Consider the following 22,843-nt stretch of genomic DNA (forward strand, 5'->3'; position numbering starts at 1 on the left):
GTCACGTGTATGTACATTTGAATAGGATATCGTAGAATAGACCATAGACATAGACCTATATGTCGGTGAGAGACATGCTGATGCTTCTATTTAGAATGCATGCGTAAGCTAACAAATTATTTTTCCATAAGAATGTTTTTAAATAGAATTTTGATAATGATATTTAAACTCTAGCCGCCAAAAGTTAGACTTAAAAAAAAAAAAAAAAAGAAAGCACTTCAAAAATTAAGGGGGCTACAGTACGCTCTGCATATATTATGAAAATAAAGCATAGTCAGGTCCGGAGAGAACTAGCTGTAATCCCCGCCTTCTATCGTCCCACCTCTCCCGTTTACGCGTGTTGACTAGATCTATTTTTAGCGACTGCCTGGTTGTAACCGTAGCACATACCATTCACAGCTTTACCAGTTCTAAATCTAAATGCGCACATTGAAATAGAACCTCTTAAAATAATCCATCTCCCCTTTATCCCTGCTAATTTGTTATTTGTGATATAATTACAATGATTTCCTTCGAACAATTAAAAAAAAAATAATGGAGAAAAATACGAATTCAACAAAAAGAATATTGGGAGAATAGGGAGCGACTAGTATACATGAATATTGATAAAATGGCCACGTTGTACAAGTAAAATAAAAGTAGATATATTAGCAGCATCATGGAATATGAGTATTTTAAATATATCTTAATTGCTTGTTAAAATAAAACATTTGATGAATGCACATGTCTGATCATCTTTTACTAAACCTAACTTTTGTATTATTATCAAACAAGTGCACGCAATGTGAACTTAAACCAGTTATACATTTATGAATATTAAATTTGTAGTACTAAAGCACACCAAAATACATATTCTTAATGGCTTTTATTAATATAGGTGTAGAGCTTTCCTAAGCATGAAACGCTTTATGATTTAATTTTATAATTATATTATTTTTTAAATGGAAAATGGGAAGACATTTTAATTTGTTCTCATAAATACATTTAAAGGTTAAAGAAAATGTTTTCCAGATTCTCTCCATTAATTGATTAAAAGCAACTTCTTTCTTTAATTTTGTAATTTCCATAAAATGGATAATGGATAATAAATAATGTATATAGTATTGATGAACACAGTCACAGAGCGTGATAGCGCCATGACACTACTTGACCTACTTATTTTTGTTAATGATGACCTTCAAAGTTGACAACTACCTGGCAAGGCCAGTAGCAACTATAAAAGCCATGAGCTCCACGAGTCGTTATTGAGTTTCTTTGTAGATCGGTTAACATAAACCAGGCGCGCTGGAGCCGTTTACGCGTTCTCTGTTTTTCTCTCTGACTCTTTCTAAAAGCTGCAAAAATTACGTCCTTAAAAAATAAAGAAGCTCAGTCTGAAGCTTCTGTGGAGGTAAGTTAAATATATAAATCTATTTCATTTTAATAATAGATTAAAGTATGTGTCATATTGTGTAGATTTTAAAAATTATGTAAAAACAAAAGCCGCCATCCACTGAGCTGGCTCCAGAAGGACCTCGGGTCGGAAGTCAGTAGTCTATCGATACCATATGACTGATATGATGATATGTTACAACTTACATGTAATGTAAAATCATGATGAACCAGGATGTCACATAGATCTAGGTCTAAGTAACATAGAATCGAGATCTATAGACCTATTGTATAGTTAATGGTCACATTATAATTAGATCTAGAGTCTAGAGATCTATCTAGATCTATAATTATTCATTATTCTGTTGTTACCGAGGCCGAGCCTCGAGGGCTTATAGATCTAATTGCTTATACTTACTTATAGACTTCTATATTAGACTAATAATTAGACCTATATAATTTTTTAGATCTAGATCTATTCTAGACTAGTATATTAGAATTACTACTATTCTAAATCTAGTAGTTGGATATTCATTGTAACTAGAATACTAGATTAGATCTAGAGTCTAGAGCTCTATCATAGATGCAAGATGTTAAATCCACTGACACTGTCACTGACTTTATATTAGATCTATATCTGGATTTATCATTTATGCTGTCCATAGGGCATATTCATGATAGTGACTCATAGCCTTGATGTGAACCCAGCCTTTTAAATGGCATGGGCCAATGTTAATCATGAAGTATATTCTAGATTTAGAATCTAGAATCTAGGAGTCTAGTCTTTAAGATTTTTAAGATCTAGGAGTTATTGTTCTATTTAATTTCATTGATTGGCATATTATTATATGTTCAGTATTTTTGCCAATATAACCTACAGGTTGTACAAGTGTTTTTTTTTAGTAACGAATGGCAGCTGTGCGGGATTACTAAATTTAACTCTTAATACATAGGATAAGGGGAACTATAGTCATACTGATGACTCTTTATACCTTCTTTAACTGTGTGGTTGTGAGATGTACAGAGTACATTATAAACAAGGAAGCTAGTAGCACAGATGACAATACATGTACCAGTATTTTATGGCAAGTCCTGCTTTGCACTTGCAGGGTATATTAGGTTGTGTGTTTTACAATTTAGTTCTTACTTTGTAATTTGTATATATGTGGAAATACATTATATCTTTGTCTAGTCATTCGTGATAATCTGGAAAATTTATACTTTTTCTGTGCTTATTATTAAGATATTAGCTATTAAGTGTCTATTCATATTAAAATCTGTAATTTATTTCTGAGTGGTATTTGTTATATCATGAGACAAATAGATTTTGAAATATACATTTTGTAATAGTTTTACCTTATATTTCATTGGAATGGTCATTTTTATTAAAGGGTGTACTAGATAATCTCCTTTGACCATTTAAGTATCTGTTAATTCTTCTTTACATAATAGGAGTTAGTAGTTAAGTTAGTCTTTACTTGAAAATGCAGAATAAAAGACGCTTGGAATTATATGTTGGGGTTAGTTAAAGGGAATTAAGGGTTAGGATAGTCACCAGTTTTTATGTGAATAAACATTAAAACACATAAGCTGACAGTAATATCGACAAGGGAGGTAATTCTACTTTGTAATGTGTAGCTATCAAGTAACGTAAACCATTACCCTAGTTCTAGGCTCGGTGGGTTTTAAATGCTGTGTTTATATTCTAGTCTAGCATATGATTTATATAGTAAAAAAAAGTAAAGTTCCCCTTTCAGACCATGTGGTCTATAGGGCAGATGATGTAAAGGTGATCTGTTTCTGTGGCCTATTGTTAACAAGGGTGTCATGTGGTCAGCACAACGACCAACCGCCTTTACTTTCCCCAAACTAATGTCAGGTACCCATTAGAGCTGGGTGGACTCAGGCGCCCGAAGATCCCGAAATTAAAAATCCCAGTCTTCACCAGGATTCGAACCCCGGTTCAGAAGCCAGACGCTTTACCGCTCAGCCACCGCGCCTCATATAGCTGTATAATATAAAGGAATATTTATAAGATGTAGAAAATGTCTACATTGTGGTGTGCAGCATTTCACAATTTGTGACTGGGTAATCAATCTTAGTTTGAGGTGACTGGGGAATCAACTTAGTTTGAAGTGATTGGGGAAAAGGCATGACTTTAAACTTAGAATATGAAGTTTAAAGTTTCAATATGCAAAATAATTGAAAACTGGATCTTTAAAAAAATTGTGAATATTTTAACCTGTTATTATATAATTAAGTATTTTGAGTACTGGTATTTGTTTGCTCTTTAAGGGATTAGATATTCTTGATGCCATTTGTTTGGAAGTAAGATCCATTTCTATCTAGATTTATAGATTGTGCACATTAGTCTTTCAACTGGCACATCCATCCTAACTGCGTCACATGACTTCTATTCCACGTTGAAGCTACAAATTGATCTGTACAATGAATGCCAAAAACCTGGCTTCTTTGGATATGGTGGGGGGGGGAGCATACAGATTTCTGAAAATAGGTTTTATTCATATTATCAGAGCTTTCAGATTTAACCACTTTCTTTTAGTAAAGACAAAGAAGTGAATTTAAATCAAGAACAACTTGCATTATGTGGATTCCAATTTTGTCTCATGTTTAATGTTAATTTTCTTTGGTTTACAGGGCAGTAGCTCGACTGTCTTCTTCAGCCAAAGTCCAGAGGCTGCTCGTGTGATACGCAGGACATTCAATTTCAACGCCGAACCGCCGTGGGATCCAAGCTAGTATTTACCAAAAGCAGGCGTTTCCTTGGGCCAGGTATTTGCAAACCTTGTATCAAGTCCTAAGTAGTTTGTATCTAATTATAATAAATTAGACCTTAGATTAAATGGTGAGTTTCTAGTTACTGTAAAACATTTTTTCTTTTCAGATTGCTGGTACAACCCCAACTTGTTATTTTTGTCTAGAGGTTTATATATTATTTTCAATCAATCAATATGAAGCACAAGTTTTCACCTATCTCTTCTGTTGAAATCATTGCTGACCCCATGCCCTGCATGACTCAGCTTATTCAAGATAAGATTGTAGCACTTGAAGCGAGGGTATGTACATTTTGTGATTCTCTTAAACTGACCCATGTTTCAAGTAGATTGAAGAGCTTCCAACCTGTTATATTTTTGGAAATTTTTTGTTCTCAGGGCTCTGAAGATGCATTTTGTGTGTGTGATGTTGGAGATGTAGTTAAGAAGTACAGAGCATGGAAAGAACTACTTCCAAGAGTGGAACCATTTTATGGTAGGTAGTCAAAACTGATGAGTAACTTACACAGCAAGTCAAGATCTCGCCACTTGTGACATTTTTTTTTTTAAAGGGCTCAACAAATTTTGTCACTGGTACGTTTTATTTTAAACCCCGATTTTCAAGTTTGTAAAAACTTGACAGTTGGGAAGTTTTTAAAAATGCATTTTTTTTTCTTTTAAATCTTAATAAAATTTGTTGAGTCCTTCATACATTTTTAAACTTACCATTCTTTTTATACATGGCCAGTTGTAGAGCAGACCAGTTGGCCACAGATAAGGTTTAACCTCCCCTAACTTGAAGTTTGCCCGCTGCTTTGGATCTAATTGCCTTGCTCTTACAAAGTGTCCAGATAAATCAGCCATAACGGGACCAGATTCACACCAGGTTTATCATCTACCTCCTCTCTCATTGCTTTTTCAAAACATTTCATTTGGTATGTTCATTGTGATCTCTTGTATGTTTTAAATGTTTTGTTTTTTTTCTCATTTCACTTAGTGGTTTATAAAAGATTAACCATCAGTTAAACAAAAAATAAGAACAATAAAATTTATAAAACAAAAGTCTTGTTTTTTTTTTCTTAATTAATGCAATTTTTCTCCCAATTAGCATGACATCTATGTTCATCAAATTGTGGATTAGTTTATACCTCATGGCAAGAACTAGATCAAAGGGAACTTTTTTTAAAAACTAGATAGTCATCATTATGCACTCATTGTCATTCATCTTCATGCAAGTCTCATTTCTCTTTTACTTAGCTCTTTTTATTTCTTTATTCCAGCATGCAAGTGTAACACTGATGAAGTGGTTGTCAAGACGCTTGCAGATCTTGGCGCAGGATTTGATTGTGCCAGCAAGGTAATTTGATTCACATAATTTTCATTGTTGCCACATGAAAAGTCTTGGGAGTTAACAAACTTTTAAAGAAGCTATGAAAATTTCTGTTTTAATCACAGTAAAGGCTAAATATAGATCTAGATCTACTAGTGGGCATTCATTTGAATCGGTGGAATTCAACTGTAATTTTTTTCATAATATATGCCAATGTAGTTTTTCCACCTGAGTGCCCTGCCACAAACTGGTTGTCCATAAAAGATCTTGAACCATTTGATTCACTTGGTGGTTGACAATTAGCAATATCTGATACAATGTAAAGCCTGTAGAATTTTAAGTTACTTAAGCAAGTAATATTTAAGTTAGAATGTTGAATTTGAGCTTTTAAAAGTTAGTGACAAAGGTCTTTTCTATATAATAAACAATACAAAGAAGTCTGGAATTTTAAACCCTAACCTTTAATTGAAATAATTTCTTCTTTCTTAAAGTTTACCCATTCAATGATATGGCACAACAGTTTACCCATTCAATGATATGGCACAACCAAACAAAACTTGAGAGAAAATTCATGTAGACTAAAAATTTGTTTTGTTTGTAGGGAGAAATATCTCTGATCCTGAAGCAGGGAGTACCACCAGAGCGCATTATTTATGCCAATCCATGCAAGCAGAAATCTTTCATAAAATATGCAGCTAAACACAATGTGGACATGATGACATTTGACAATGAAATGGAACTTGTCAAGATTAAAGAGGTTTATCCCAATGCCAAGTAAGTTGGCACTTAGCACAATTCTTAGTATTTGTCTGGTATTGCTATTTTTGAGGCACAGCACAATATTTGTTTGTATTTCTATTTGGAGCCAGCTTAAGATCTATTGTAATATTCTATACTGTATTTTCTAATAGGCATGTCTATAATTACACAATTAAATTGTTCCATGAACTATTTTATATAGTTGCCATTTTAACATTAGCTGTTGTAAAATAGATCTATATATTCAACCATCCATTAAGGGTGTATACATTTTTTAAAATGGTTCTTCATTGTGGATCTTGGAATGCATTTCTATTCAAATAACAAATAGCCCCATTGTTAATACATGTGCTGATAGTCTAATTTTTTAAAATTAAGCACAAAAAAATGTAAAAAAAAATAAAAATAAAAAAATTATCAAGTTTTAAAAAAACAATTATGCTTCTGACTAGTTAACAGTAAAACAAACAATTGAAAATTTATGTTGTTGTTTTTTTTTTTAACCCAAGCTTATATGGTTGTAACATTTTCTTTAATAGGCTTGTGTTGCGCATTCTGCCAACTTCTCAAGTCAAAGTGCAATGCCAGTTGGGAAACAAATTTGGTTGTCACCCAACTAATGTCTCAAAACTGGTTGCCAAAGCCAAAGAGCTTGAACTGGATGTCATGGGCATTAGGTGAGTGATCTTTGTTAGTCTCACACTTGAAATAATTTGTTATTGCCATAACTATATAAATTTGAAACTTAATTTTTACCATTTAATTTTCAGCTTTCATTGTGGCAGTGGTGTTCAAGAAGCCAGAGCTTTTTCTTTAGCAGTCAAGCAAGCTTATGATGCCTGGCAAATCTGTGTCCAGATGGGATTTAACATGACCTTGCTGGATATTGGTGGTGGATTCCCAGGCCAGAAGTCTGCTCCAATCTCATTCCCAGAGGTCAGTATTAAGTTTAAATTCATAGCTAAGTACATGTCTTCCTCCTACTACTACTTGGCAGCTCAGTATTGATTGGCTATTGACATTTTTTTAAAAACTTGTTTTTAGATTGCTACCATTTTGAATGATGCATTGGACACTTACTTCCCACCTGAGAAGGGAGTCCGTATCATCAGTGAGCCTGGAAGATACTTTGTTGCATCTGCTTATACACTAGCTGCCAACATTATTGCTAAGAGAACTGTGTCCAGAGACAGCTCAGATGCTGGTAGGTCTATTTTGCTTACAATGCTAGCTAGTTATACTGTACCATGTCAGTTTTTGTCTACATATAAAAACGTGGTTTAGTCTAACATAGTGACCTCTTAATTCTTAAGCAGTTATCAGGAAACGTCTACCCTGTCCTTATGGGAAGGAATATAACTATGCATCATTCATCACAATCAATTTAAAAAAAAGAAATTAAACTGAAAAAAAAAAAAGAATAATTTTGTAATAACCCTATTATAATAACAGAAAAAAGTCCTAAGGATAAGCATTGTTTCAAATTACGAATAGGTTTATAGAGCTCAATATACATTTCAATATCACATCAGATTTAAGTTACATTTCACTCCAGTTTGGCTAGACCTAATTAATATTCAATCAATCAATATTTTTTCTTCACTATCATTACAATAGGTCTCAATTGGCTGTTAATTGCTTACCACAATTGTATTTTGCCATCCAATTATATTCAATTACATTCTAGACATTTTCTTATAAGCTAAAGGGAAAAAGCGTTTTCAAAAAATTCATAAATACCAATTCCAACATGTTGCAGATATCAAACACCTAAACAAAATAGCTTTGCTGTTGCTCACACTAAGTTCAGAAAAAGACTTATGAAACATCCCAAAATTATCGATTGTTTGTGATTCCTCGCCATTCTAGTTGTCTAGTAGTAGCTGCAACTAGTTGTGAAATGTCTCAAAGTTAGCACTTTTAACTGGACATTTATGAACTCTTGCGGGTTTTTTTTATTTCAAGCACTTAACCAGGAGTTGTATTTTGTGAAATAAACGTTTTAAAATATTTTCATGTATTTTTACTAGTTTCACCAATTGAACTTTTCTCAACAGATGGTTGCTCTGAAGTGACCAAGAATGACGAGCCCTCGCACATGTACTATGTCAACGATGGTGTCTATGGTTCCTTCAACTGTATCTTGTACGATCATGCTCATGCTGAAGCACATGTTTTCTCTGTAAGTATATTGTACTAGAAATTTCAGTTCTGAAAAGTAGCCAATATCAGCATAATAGATGTATTCAATTGTGAAAAGCAGCCAATATCATAGTTCTTTTGACTTTTTTGTTTACACAGGACTCCCCTCTCAGATTTACTTCATCTGTATGGGGCCCAACATGTGATGGACTTGATTGCATCATAAAGGAATGTCGTCTGCCTGAGATGGAGGTTGGTCAGTGGATGTATTTTCCTGATATGGGTGCCTACACCATTGCTGCTGGATCCACTTTCAATGGAATGCCCAGACCATCCATCAATTACATATGTAGTCAAGATATCTGGTAAGCACTAAGAACAGTTAAGACCACATGTGTTTTCTACTTGTAAAATTAAAATTTATCTTAAGAAAACTGCCTGACTAGATAAAACAATTTCAATTGAACAATAATGTCCATTTACTCCTTGAGTATTCCTTCTTGGTCAGGCAGAGTTGCTCTTTCAGATAACCCACAAGATACCTGCAGTTGTTTTTTTTTTTTTCTTGTTCATCCCTGGATGAGTATTTGTTCAGGAGACTAGCATTTTATACAAGCATGTCTACTAAACAGAAAGCTATTGTTGAAGACAGTGGCTAAAAAAAAAAATTCCATTTCTTGTATTTTGTGTCATGACATATTGGACTATGCTGACCCAGTTACTACTACCTAGGCTACACTACTGGTGTTTTAGCCTGGCTGCTGTGTTTTATTTATCCTTTTAGGAATAGGCTGAAAGGCAGTTAAGAAAATGTTTTACATAGCAAAGCATTATCTGAATTTAGTATTAGCACAGAGCTAGCTGAGATTAGCATTGATACAAAGCTATTATGTCAGGGGTAAAATTTAAATATCTAGTGTACCAATATATTAGCCACATAATCACTTGCATAGTCAGTTTTCTCACTCAGTAATTTATTTTTAAGGGATGAAATCTACCCTGAACATTGCTCAGCCAAGAGACGATGTGAAAGTGTCTCTTCTGAAATGGATTATCCAAGCATGATGGCTGCTGGACCTGATGTCATGTCACTCCGTCATGCAGCCAACTCCATCTCTTGCATTGAGGATGAATTAGTCTTGGCCTAGACATGTCAGCATTGAAACCTTCAGCTCTCTATTAATTTTTTTGCATGTTTTTTTGTTTACATGTTTTCATTGTTCTTTAAATCTTCTGTTACTATGCTACATAGCATCACAATTGTCAAGGACCTAAAATCTGTGCTGTTTTGGCACATTCATTTTGTGCTGGGGACCAATCCTTGTTAGCACACAGAAATCATTTTGGTTATTGTACTATTCAGTCTACATAGTAACTAGATTTTTTGTTAACTTTTAAAAACATTTTATATTTCATTACTTATAGTTTAACTAGATTTTTTCTTGTGTTTCTAAAGATGTGTCATTGTTTGTGATGTCTTTTTTCTTGATGTTTAGTGACAGGTTTAGTTGATCACTCTTTAGTTTTCTTGGGAGGGGCATTTTCAAGTGGTTGGGTTTTTTTTTTTTAGTTTAACAAGTTGGGGATGTACTTGCAGTGGGGAACGCCTGCAAATCCTTCTGTTGGCCGTCTATGTATTTGTACAAACTGCATGTCATTGTTTGTTTTGTCAATAAAATTATTTTAATAATTAATTGCTTTTTTTAAAGTGATTTTATTATGGCAACTGTCCTCAACTCAATGCACAGATTAGTGTTAATCCTTTCAGTAGTGAGGACAAATACATTTTTTTTACAAGTTCAAAACTTAAATCACATTTCATTACACCAAATAATTGTATACAGAAATACGTTTGCAATTACAATTGGAGGATTTCCAATTAGACAACTAGGAACGGGAAGATAATTCCTTAAATGATTACTGGCTTTTTATAATAGATTTTATTATGGCAACTGTCCTCAACTCAATACATGGATTACATTACACCAAATAATAAAAGTTCATGCAATTACAATTAGAGAAATTCCAATTAGACAACTTGTAGAAACAAGTGTTTCAATCTTTTTAATGCTGCAGTAATTTAGATTTGATGTGTTTATCACCAGTATGTCGTTCCTTACAAATCCCCAGAATGGTTTTTTATAAATTTTAGGGCCTATTTTAAATAATAGTTGGGTTTTTCCCTCACGCTAAAATTGTATTGTAAAGAGATCTAAAGTTACATTAAAGATCTAGAATCGAAGATACCAATAGCCCTTAGCCTAGTGTATGGTTTAAAAAAAAATTACTCTACATAATATATCCCATTGACTGAGTTATGAGCGAACCTCAATGTATGTATAGTATAGTACCGGTCACTGCGTGTGCAAGAAATCACTAGTGTTGCTACTGTAACAATGATAAGCAAAAGTTCAACCAGTATTACTTCCATGAATTACAAATATTTCGGGTTTAACAGCGTTGACCTTTGATTGTCCCTCGTTACGGGACCGGGGTTTTGTCTGATTATAAAAACCCTCAGTATCAAAGAAATATACCGTATATGTCAAGAAAAAAAACTTTTACTGTACAGGTAGTTCCCCTTTTAGACCTTGTGGTCTATTGGGCAGATAATGTAGGGGTCATCTGTTTCTCTGGCCCACTGTTAACGATGGTGTCATATGACCAGCACAACGACCAACCGCCTTTACTTTTCCCAAACTCATGTCTGGTATCCAAAAGAGCTGGGTGAACCACACAGGCGCGAAAAGATTCCGAAGTAAAACATTCCAGTCTTCAAGGACATTCGAACCCGGATTCTTTGGTTTGGAAGTCAAGCATTTCAAGTTCATTTAAAACGAGGCTCATAGACATTAACACGCTTCATTCAAAACACACCAGTGCCGGTTTTAAATCTTTACATGCCCTGAAATAGGCATGCTTCAGTGATCGAATGTCTGTGTATGAACCCTAACACAAAGAACATGGATTATTTGAAGGAAAGGCAAACATATGGCTATCCATGCATGCGAGAACAGAGTCTCAATATTTCACAATAAAAATGACAATACTTTACATACATTACAGGGAACTTTTAAAAAAGGGAATAGGGAACCTAAACTAAGGGGATAGGGAACTTAAAAAAGGAAAACAATGTACCAAAAAAACAACAACTAGAAAATGGAAGAATAACTTAAGAAATGTAAACCAAGTGTAAATTTAAGTGTATGCTTGATTCCAAAATTTAATAAAATATTCAGAAAGACACAAAGATAAAGGCACATTCCTCATCCCATATTACTTTTGGATCAGCTTCGTATTGTTGTAACTCTTGTCCCCGCGCTGATAGACATGGTGCGCACTAGCACACTGTTTCACACGAGCGTTGACAATAGGAGACAGGAAATAGAGACATGATGGTGAATGCCGGCTTATTTTGAAAAGAACAAACTAGATCTAAGAAAATTTGACATCCTGTTGGTTTGTGTGTTATTTGTTTTATTTATTAAATCACTATCACTGTTATTCTTCCTCTGTTGAGTGCTTGCCTTGAATTTACAACTGTATTATGTGAGACTCGTGATTTTTTTTTTGTCACACAAAAATCACTGTAACGTGTCGTGTGGTGAATTTCGACCATTCTGACATAAAAGAATAATTTTATTTATAAAGCGCTGTTAGCAAACAAAATGTTGGTCCCAGGGGCTGTGTTTTTATTACAAACATAAACACGAGATAAAATGACAAACTAGTCTTAAAACACGAAGCTTTGACAGCAAGGGAAGTTTTGATACCGGGCGATAGTTGTTTTTTTTAAAGACATTCCGGGCCAAGACTGGATTTCTTTAATAAGGGCATGACAAGTACATGCTTAAATTCCTGTGATACAATGCCTGAAGTCAGTGAAGAGTTCACAATGTTAGTAATTGTGGGTACAAGCTCATCTAAACATTCAAGGAGCAAGGAAGTTGGAATGGGATCAAGGTCACATGACTTATTTGGCTATTTAAAATAAGACTTGACACACTGAAACTCGCAAAAGGAGAAGCTTGAAAGATTGGCGAGGGGTCGAGATTTGATGAGAGGAATGGCATGTCTATTTGAAATTACATTATTCAATTAAAAATAAATTTAGGCCTAATTGGTTTCAAGTTTACAAGTTCTAAATGAAGTCTAGGTCTAGTTTGAGATTTACATGTCCATATAACGAAAATACCAATAACAGCACAAGTATGCATTACCTGCTGGCCGAATTGGTAACATCATTCGTTCAAGCATCTAATGGTATTGAAAGAACTGAACATTTTTGTATTTAATGAAGAAAAAAATGTATTATATTGTAAGTTTAACAATGGGGTATTGTCTTTTTAAATATATATATATTTAATTTTTCCTTTTAAATACGAAACACCTTTAGATGCACATACAAAATTGCATAGTTCAGTTTTTTTTTTTCGACTAATCTAGTACAGGTACTCAATACTCTGTTCTGTAACTACATTCAGTTTAATATAATTTAATTTGAAATTGATAAACTTCTTTGGGTGCAGAAAATTTCCTAAAATGTGTTCTCTTCCCATCACTGTAGTCTATAAAACAGTGATAAACCCCCAAGAAACTTCAGCCCACAAAGAAGTGTAGATGATACAGATGATTTTATTTTTTATCAGTGTACTCTAATGCAGTTGGGCACCTTGTGGACAGCCCTTCAGAACTTTTCTTAAGATCATTGTTCAAAAGGATAAACAAGTCACAAAGGCAAAGTATGTCAACATTTTATTAAGTGAATGCTTAAAGTGTAAAAATACCACACACACACACTCGAAATACAATTGAGCTAAACATAACTAGCCATCAGGAGCATTGGGTCACAGAACATAACAAAACCTGATGCCATCCAGATACTGGACAAGTTGACATTTTTTATCACAGCCACTTAGTCCTAAAATCACATAACAATTGTCGTAAAAAACATTTAAACAACCTATTCATGGACATTTGATGAAGAACAGAGACCAATATTTAGTGTTAAAATCACAAAGGCCTAACTATTGTAAAAAGTTAAACAACCTGTTCATGGACATTTGATGATGTAAAAAGAGCATATATTGGGATTTGTTCTAGTTAAAAAGCTCCTTTCCCACCAAACATAATTTAAAATGAAAACAAATCTACAGTAAGGGTCTAGGCTTGGTTCACAATTGACAAACGCCCCCCTCTTATAGCATGTAATATCCAAAAAAAAAAAAAGAAATTATATCAGTCTATGGGTAATATCACATTAATGATTCACATAATATAGTACAGTATATATATATATATGTGCACACTCTTTACAATAAGTACCCTTTTCTTTTTTTGGCTACCAGTATCTAGCACCTTGTGGTTTCTCTTGTAACACCTGGACAGTTTAGTTTGTAACAGGCTATTACTAGTACACAAATAACTTGGGGTAAACAATCTCCTGGGTCTGTGGCTCAGTGGCGATACGGTCTTGGGAAACTATTTCCAGTATCTCATTCAACTTGCTATGAAAATGATTGGACTGGAAGGGAGGAAAAAAATGAACACATTTGTCACGCTGTGAAGAGTAAGACTTATAAAGAAAAAAAAAATTTGTAATGAGTACTAGTGATTAAAAAAAGGTCCTTCTCTTACTATAGCTTCCGAGCGAGCAACGATTTCTTCAAAGGGTGCCGACCGAAACATGTGAACTATTTCTCTGCGATGTCTTTCTTCTTCAGCTTTGCCAGCTGAGCTGTCTTCAGCTGTCAAAACACAAAGTGAGTCACTTATACCTCAATAAATAAATGAAGGCAGATGACCAGAGATAAGGAATGTTGAGGATTTTAACTATTGTCTTTTAAGTTGTTTTTTTTTTTTTGTACAGTATCTGGGCGCATCTGCCTTCTGAGACAGAAGGAGCAATTTAAAGTTTTCTAGTGCAAATCATGTTTTCTTATTTTAAACTTTTTTTTCAACACGGTACAATTTTATAACTTCATACAAAACTGTCACAAAAAATACTTACCTAACATTTTTTTGAGAGACTCAACTGTTATCTCATCCGTTTTTTTCTGTATATTTTATTTTTTAATTGAAGAAAAACAAATTAAAGCAACTTAAGTTATTAATAAATACCTAGTTAAATTAGTTATATATTTGAAATATTATAATATATAAAACATTTATATACCCCCCTCCCAAAGGTGTATATCAATTTACCAGTACATATCTATCTATCTATATATTAGTAGGTCACAGCTGGGGCTGCGTAGCCATGGGAAATACTGCATTCCTCATTAATCTTTGGATTCGAAGACAAGCCTTATTATTATAGATATTAAAACCTTCATTGTTAAGCAATGGATAACGTCTAGGTGTATATTTAAAAAAAACTTTTTATACCCAAAAGTAACCCAAAATAACCCTGGAAGTTTTAAATCTTCAAAAACTAGAGAAGGTGTGTAAAATAATTAATAAATTATACTTTATAAAAATGTTAAAAAAACAACAACAAAAAAAAACAACACTTTTAATTAGGTGCACTAAAAAAGGAAATAAATAGTACGCAGTGCAATCATATCTAGAACTACTTGCTCTTCCAAATGATCAATTCATTCTAGTATTCCTACTTCCTTCTTTAGAGCTATCAAATAAGCAGAAATGTGTTTTTTTATATACTTGACACTATTTAGCTTTAGTGAAATAATACAATTCTGTAGTATGAAAGTGAATAGAATCTATCCAACAGTCCAGCATTAAAAAAAACAGAATCTTGATTTATTTCTCATACAAAGATGTTCCCCCTCCTTCCCATGTTGCTCTCTTTAAAGCCCACCCATGTTAAAGGGCGACTTTAATAGAACCTTTTTACATCTAGGCAATCACTAGGACACAGGAGAGAAGTTGCAGTTTGCTTTTTTTAATGGAAGGTATAGTCTGGTGAAGACTGGGATTTTTACTTTTGGGTCTTTTAGGGCGCCTCTTAGTCAACCCAAATCTAATGGGTACCTGACATTAGTTGGGGGAAAGTAAAGGCAGTAGGTCATTGTGCTGGCCACACGACACCCTCGTTAACTATGGGCCACAGAAACATCATTTGCCCCATAGATCACAAGGTCTGAAAGGGGAACTTTTTATAGTCACTTATAGAGCCAAAGGCTAACTGCAAAAAGATAAAATTGTTATACTCAGTTCAATTCTTCAGCAGCATAAGACTTACAGATATCCTTGGGGAGCCATCTGTATTTTCAAAATCAATATTAATAGATCCTACATCGCTGACACTTGTTCCTCCTTCACCAGAGCCTACTACTTGGAAAACACAAAAAGGAGAAAAATTAATATAGAAAAAAAACCTTTTTTTTTAAAGCAATTTCGTGAAAAATGCAGTGAGAACAAATTTTAAAAAACATAATTTAACACATGGCTGTTTTATTTCACAATGGACTTGGGCTACATGGGAACACATGACTTTTTAAAATTTCACAATGCACTAAGGCTACATGGGGAACTCATGACTTTTTAATATTTCACAATGCACTAAGGCTACATGGGAACACATGACTGGATTATTTCAAGATGAAGAAAAGCTACTTAAAAATAGAATTCTGAGCACACTAACACTGAACACATTTTAAGACTGCAGGTAGACTATCTTCTTGTAGCCCTTTGATTCTTTGCTATATTGCAGAATTAAAAGGGCTTGGTCTTCTACTGTAGTTGAACAAAAGAACACTAGATTCAGACAGCACAAATAGTTGAATTTATAAGGTTGATTACAAAGAAGAGTTTTAACAAATGTTCATTAATATCATTAACGAAGATTTGATTCAATTAGTGAAAAAGAATTTTTTCATTTACATCCATAGCCATGCGTAGAATTGAAAACAATAATAAACAAAAATCGAGTCATCTATAAAAATATTTGAAGAAAGCTTTTCTCTTTTTGAATTTAATGATTTTCACTAGATTAAAAAAACAACAAACTGACTTGTTGAGTCTTGAGTCAAAGTAAACAAAAAAAAAAAAAAAAAGGAGTGGTGATCACTATTTTCTAACCTCCGTATCCTAAATTAGGTCGTGCGGAAAATGGTGTGCTCAATCGGGTCACATCCAGGCCAGCACTGCGTAGGCACTCTGCCAGCCGGTCCTGATGGAACAGGCAGGACTCTTTGATCTCTGTATCTTTAGGATAGCTGCAGATCAAAATGAAGCAATAAAACATAAAAAAATGCTCTGTCAGTAAAAATAAAATAAAGCATTAACCAACAAACTGACCCTTAGACAGATTTGATATTAATGAAGCATTATTATTTTCATATTTCTTTTGTGCAAATATATACAAAGTAAAAGTAAAATTAGGAACACTGGTTTATTGCCGAATTCTTTTAAGATCTCAAGTTGTGAGAAAATAAATAATTTTGACACATATTTTTACCATAACATTTTAGGCCAGAAAATGTTCTGATTTATACAAATGATCAAATTAGTTAATTATGTTAGACAAAAAAATCATTATATAATGATTTGTTCAGACATAATTATTATGAAGTTTTTCACTGCTTCTAAAGAATAAAAAAGATAATTTTTTGAGGAAACAAAAGATGTTTAGAAATCTATATATATAGTGTTGGAGATATTTGGAATATCAAAGTAGATATTGAATAAAGAGAATCACATAGATGAACAACTGATATATAAGAAATTATTGAAAATCCTTACTAGTCTTATCTCTTTTTTACTTTTTGGTTTCCTTAGGCTAAACAGACTTCTTGACTGACATATAAATTAAAACATATCAGTAAAATAATTTTGCCATTTAACTATACATCATCTGTTAGCAAACACTACAAACACTAGTTTATAGTTGGTACACTAGTAGTTCATAACACTACTTGACCTGCGTTGGCCCTCAAAAATATCTTATAGTATGTCAGAATAAAATTGGCTTAGGATTCTGTAATAAATGTTAAATTGTTACAGTAATTAATGTAATGAGAAAGTCTATAAAATAAAAGGTATTGAAAACTCTTAGAAATAAAAGGTATTGAAAACTCTTAGAAGCTGGTAAAAGAATTGTTTGAAAGAGCCAAATGTTTGGACGATAACAGTGGAATATCAATAGTGCTATTTAGGATTTTAACCAACACTTAAGAATTAGTGTCTCACTTCTTTGACTTAGTTCATTAGACTTGGATTAAAAACTGGGCCCAAGCTTAGGTTGAACAGAAACTGGAAAAAACTTGCTAATGACCAAATAAAATATAAGTTGTGCAACAACAATATGCGTCAGAAATATTATGGCCATTATTTTCAGGATTATTTCTCAACAAGTTTTCTTTAAAGGGTTGGCATCAGGCTTTTAAAATTCTACTATTATCTAGTTCACAATGAATACTGCATAAGAGAAGTTGACATCTAGACTAATTAGTCTATTTCATGCTGTATGTTTTATGTAAGTGTTTCTGGCATACAGACTTCCAGCTGATCTTGACTTTTTCTTTCCTTTGACAAACTGAGTTTCCAACTGAAGACTTTCTTCTTCTTCATTCTCATTTTACATCTAGGAGGGTTCAGATCAGTAATCCTATATCTGAGATGAACTGCACAGTGGTTTCCAGATCAGGCACTTCTCCATATAGTTTTTCTTCTATAGGAGGTTATGGGGCCAGAGTCTTGTTCGGGCCACTTGATATAGAATGCAGCCCTGAAGGACATGGTCAGCTTTCTCTGGTGATGCTTCACAAGGGCAGGTTTCGCTCATCCCAACTTTTAGCTTCCGGAACATATGTTGTCTTATTCTGTTGTGTCCTGTTCTGAGTCAAAATTATGTGTTGGTCATGTCGAGATAGATTATTATAGGAACTGAAGACAACCTTGGGATGTCTATTTGATCATCTTTGCTGTCCATGACTTGTTCAGATGATCAGTTTCTGGTTTAATATGTGTTGACATACTTTGTAATGTGTTTTGACCAACTATTTCCTGTCAACCCTATCTGTATGATCCTATTTAAGCCCTTTGGAAATGCTCAGTCTGTTTAAAATTTTGATTTTTGACAAAACAAAACAAAATTAATTAGAAAAGCACCAATACCCATGAGACTCAAATGTTCAACTGTCCAGACTTAACTTTGGGGTAATGGTAATGAATTATCTTTTGCTATTTGGTTGAAATACATTTTTGCCACTTATATTTAGTAAAAAAAAGAGAAATTTGGTTGCAAAGCATATTTAAAAAATATTGAGAAAAAAACAATTTTGCAATTGAATGAAAATAAAGGAAAAAAAGAGAATAAATAAATAAAATATAAAATAAATATTTGAAGGTAATAGATTTAAAGTTTTAATTTTTGTTTCCTAATGCTACAGTAGAAGTGTACAGTACATGAACACAAAATGTAGTTTTAGAGCATGCATGATACAACTGACTCAAGCATCACTTTATGATCTTATAGACCATGTTATTAGCATTAGTATAGACACTGATAATACACAAGACATTGAGACATAATCTATTATTGCTTTCAGCAAAAGAGAAAAAAAGGGTTTTATATTAGATCTTAAAGCCATCTAATCACAGAAAAAAACAAGTGGATTACTATTATGTAATTCTTTTAGAACCAATATTATTGCTCAATTCTTTTAGAGCAAGTTATTTTACAATAAACAAATATTGGAACTCGTTATTGGCTTTTTTTTTTTTTAAAAGCATAGACTAGCACTGAGTTTTAAAACTGACTTAAACCATTAAAAAGTTAATAAAACAATAGAAAGATATTTGTGTTTTAGATATACATTTACTATGGCTATGAAAACAATAAAATAAAAAATTTGAATAAATAGTAGAAATGTTAAAAAGTGAATACAAAAATCTTCTTTTTTTAAGTAACGTCTGTATTATATAAGAAATGCAGAAACTTTTCAGAACTATTGTTTATTGTAATAAAAAGTTCAAAAGGAGATGAGGTTGGATAAAAAAACACAACTTTTGCAAAAGCTCTTGGAAAAACAACAGCAACTAACATAACAAAGAGCCATCGAAAACTGAATGGAGAAGCTAAGTTAATGTTACACAGTTTGGCCACATCATATAGTTTTTAGCTTTGTCAACAGCAGCAACATTTTGTTCATTTACCAGGAACATGTCCCATGAATACAATTTGTGAGTTAATGATGTCTTGAAAGTAAGGAACTAACAAAAAACTAACTCATTCAATTGAAAGCAATCATGAACAACAGATGAATCATTCTAAGATGGAGTTCAACAAATATCTTAGTGTTATTCTCACTGTCACATATACACCCAGTGTCTGGGTCAGTTATATTATATGGGCACAAAGTGCCAATGCACACAAAATTCTACAAACCAAATCTATTTGATCATTCTGTAGATCAAATGAAAGCAGATTATAGGGCAGATGATGTAAAGGTTAAGATCATCTTCTTCTGTGGACTACAGTTAACAAGGGTGTCATGTGGCCAGCACAATTTTTAATGTCAGATCTGGGCAGACTCAGAGGTGCCCTAAAGATTCTGACATTAAGAATCCCAGGATTCGAACCCAGGACCTCTGGTTCACAAGACTAGTACCACTCAGCCACCGCACCTCTAGTTCAAATGAGAAAAAAAAAGGATCTACACCTAGCTCTTAACAAAAAGAGTAGTGTCTTCACTATACTGCAAATGAAATAGTCTCACTTAAACAATAGGTTGCAACACCTACAGAGAAGGGGAAATGATAGAAATCTAGATTATTGTCACGAAAAGACTTTTAATTAATCTATTGATACATTTCTTTTATAGATTTAGACTTTAAAATGTTTTTAAAAAATGGCATATGGAAACAAAAGTTTAGGTGGGAGAAGGGAGTTAATTCTGATACTTCATTTCAAAACACATTTTTTGTTTTTGTTTGAATAAGTAGAAAATAAATTCTAGATGTGTCACGATGACCAGTTCAAAATGTGTAACAACAACATGCAGGTAGGAAGTTGGCTACTTACAGGTCGGACTCCTGAAGCTCTGACCAGCTGTAGATTAGAACACAGGTGGTCCCGGAGTGAATAATGGGTTCTGATGTGTTGTCTGAGGCCAGATGATCCCCAGAGTAAATAATGTGTAATAGGTTTTGATTTGTCATGTAAGGTCAGGTGATCCCAGAGGGGAATAAAGGATTCTAATGTGTAGTTTGGGACCAGGGTAAATGATGAAAAAAAAGATATTTGTGTAATGTAAGGTCTGGGGATCCTACAATCCTACATCTCTACAATGAATCATGGCAAATCAGGTCCTCATGTGCAGTCTGCACCAATAAAATGTGTATGCTCTTAATGCTAATCCATAATCATTTAGCTTCAAAAGTATATAAAACTAATAGCAATGACTTCGATTCCACCCAAAGATGAAGGATGAGTGCAGTGTTTCATATGACTATGCAAACTCAGTTGCGACCTGCATATTTTTCTGCATCTCAAGCGGAAGCTCTCAAAGTATTAAACATGTAGTCTACCAAAGATTTGGACACCGGTTTAAAAAATAATTTAACATTTCAATTAGTTTACCACAAGTACTCTAAACCATTGTAAAGATCCAACTGATGACTGGATCAGTGAGAACTAGAGCATGGGATTGTTTGGTCTGCAATAACTCAGGAATAAGAATTAAAGCCTAAACCAAAGTACATAGCATGCAGGAAGTACTGGTAAACCATTGCAAATAAAAGAAAGAAAACAAAGCACTGTTGCACTGGGGGGTGGGGGGGTATCCTTTTTTGTGTTGAAAGGTGGGGAGAATGGGGTGTGCAAACTTATAATATGGAAACTAAAAGTGATTAAATATAAACCAAGGAAATAAATAATCATAAAAAAAAAAAGGGTTAAACTTAAAAAATAATAAATTGTATATAGCTAAGCAAAGCTTCTTACAAACTGACCAAACGGATAAAACTATAATGTGAAAACACTTTATCACACACAACAGTTAAAAAGAATAAACAATTTACAGTTCAAATAAGACAAAAATATTCCTCTAGTTTGATTCCATAATTGATTTCCAATACAAAATGTATGCTACTTCATCAATCTAGTATTGACATCAACAAAGAAGAAAATGAATGGAGAAAAAAAAGTTGATGGCTTCTGACCAGGAGATGTGGGCAGCAAGCCTTGGCTCCAGTGAGTGATGGGGAAACCCATTCAGACCTTCTCATCTAAGTGGGAAGATGATGTAAAGCTTATGTTTCTCATGGCCAAAGATTAATGGGGGTGTTAATTTGCTAGCACAATGAAGAAATACTTCCCCAGCATAATCCATGTATCCATTAAAGTTGGGGGGCTCAGGGACTTCCTAAAAGTCAGGAATCAAACCTTCACCAGGATTCAAGCTAAAGATCTTTCTGTTCAGTAAGCCAAGTGCTTTACTACTTAGCACCCATGCATGAGTGAAAGTTAATTAATAATAGTTATACAGTAGAGAGGGAGAAGTCTTGAGACAAATAAAAAATTCCTTGATTTTAATGTTATCTAATGCCTAGTCAAGTGAATAACATACGTATACAGGAAAGGATCCTGCTGGAATACAATCTTACCGCTTAAAATGGCCTATCACATAAAAGAAGGTAAGAAACTACTGCTGAAGAACCAGACATGGTCATTACAAGGAAAATCAGAACTAAATGTTAACAACTCTCCTGTAATCTGATACAATAAAACTTATCAAAATAACACTTTGTAATAGGAACCCAAGCTGTTTAACTGAAAAGCTTAAATACCAGGTCTCACAAAACTGATTTGATCATGAAGCAATATAGAGATAACAACAAGGGGGGTTAACTGAAAGCACCCACCAACAAATGGCCCAAAGCTAGAGAGCATAATGAAGGACACATGAAACTGGATACTGGAGTAGGTCATCGCTATTTGGCCATAAATAGACAAATACTTAGTTTTTAAGGAAACAAACTGACTAACCTATTTGGTCTGTTTTTACGATTGAAGGCAAAATCTGGCAGAAGGTAAGGTGCTTCATTTTCTCTATTTTCAGCAACCTGTTGAGTTAGACATGGAACTTTGAGTAATTCAAACATTTCAATGACTGAGTGTTGGGAATGAAATGTCATTAAGTGTTAAGAAATTTCAGTGTACAATGTACAAGTTTCACCCCTATGTTGCATCTCTTTGTGTATCACCTTCACTTATCCCTTAGTCTGTTGGACAGTTGGGGCACCACAAAAGATCTGTTGACCATCTTTCTCCATTACTCTCTGTCTTTTGCCTTGGATAGAATCTCCATTCTTTCATGTTAGCTTTCCATTGCTTTCTCTTCTTTTCCTGGTACTGTTCCCAGAAGGAAGGTCTTTGCAAGCCTCGAGGACCTTAAGTTTGCATTTATTTTTACAGTAGTTAGCAAGTCATTGCAGGGGTCCAGACTTTGTGCACATATTCTGATTACAAAGTTGCAGTTTGGTGTGAATGCTTTCCTGA

The 22,843-nt window shown here is 33.7% G+C and overlaps 2 protein-coding genes across 4 annotated transcripts in view; one reads left to right on the forward strand and one right to left on the reverse strand.

Moving 5' to 3' along the window:
• The first annotated feature begins 1,229 nt into the window (after positions 1-1,229).
• LOC106061987 (ornithine decarboxylase-like) lies at positions 1,230-10,070 on the forward strand. Its single transcript, XM_013220236.2, has 12 exons — positions 1,230-1,390; positions 4,030-4,164; positions 4,277-4,448; positions 4,545-4,641; positions 5,426-5,502; positions 6,077-6,249; positions 6,774-6,911; positions 7,005-7,170; positions 7,279-7,438; positions 8,292-8,416; positions 8,536-8,741; positions 9,362-10,070. The coding sequence occupies exons 3-12, from the start codon at positions 4,344-4,346 to the stop codon at positions 9,522-9,524; spliced, it is 1,410 nt and encodes a 469-aa protein (XP_013075690.2). The 5' UTR covers positions 1,230-1,390; positions 4,030-4,164; positions 4,277-4,343; the 3' UTR covers positions 9,525-10,070.
• A 3,043-nt stretch (positions 10,071-13,113) lies between these two features.
• The window catches only part of LOC106061988 (protein EFR3 homolog B-like), a 32,713-nt gene continuing 22,983 nt past the window's right edge, over positions 13,114-22,843 (reverse strand). Inside the window, exons 17-23 of one of the 3 annotated variants that reach the window (XM_056030914.1) lie at positions 22,331-22,407; positions 20,366-20,392; positions 16,420-16,556; positions 15,581-15,672; positions 14,387-14,432; positions 14,014-14,123; positions 13,114-13,900 (exon numbers count right to left, since the gene is read on the reverse strand). In XM_056030914.1, the coding sequence (XP_055886889.1) occupies positions 13,787-13,900; positions 14,014-14,123; positions 14,387-14,432; positions 15,581-15,672; positions 16,420-16,556; positions 20,366-20,392; positions 22,331-22,407 (603 nt within the window). In that variant the 3' untranslated portion in view covers positions 13,114-13,786. The remainder of the gene's footprint in view (positions 13,901-14,013; positions 14,124-14,386; positions 14,433-15,580; positions 15,673-16,419; positions 16,557-20,365; positions 20,393-22,330; positions 22,408-22,843) is intronic. The other 2 variants (XM_056030915.1, XM_056030916.1) reach the window with 2 other exon arrangements.

Source organism: Biomphalaria glabrata, chromosome 5 (genome assembly GCF_947242115.1).
Source record: "Biomphalaria glabrata chromosome 5, xgBioGlab47.1, whole genome shotgun sequence".
Classification (NCBI taxonomy): domain Eukaryota; kingdom Metazoa; phylum Mollusca; class Gastropoda; family Planorbidae; genus Biomphalaria; species Biomphalaria glabrata.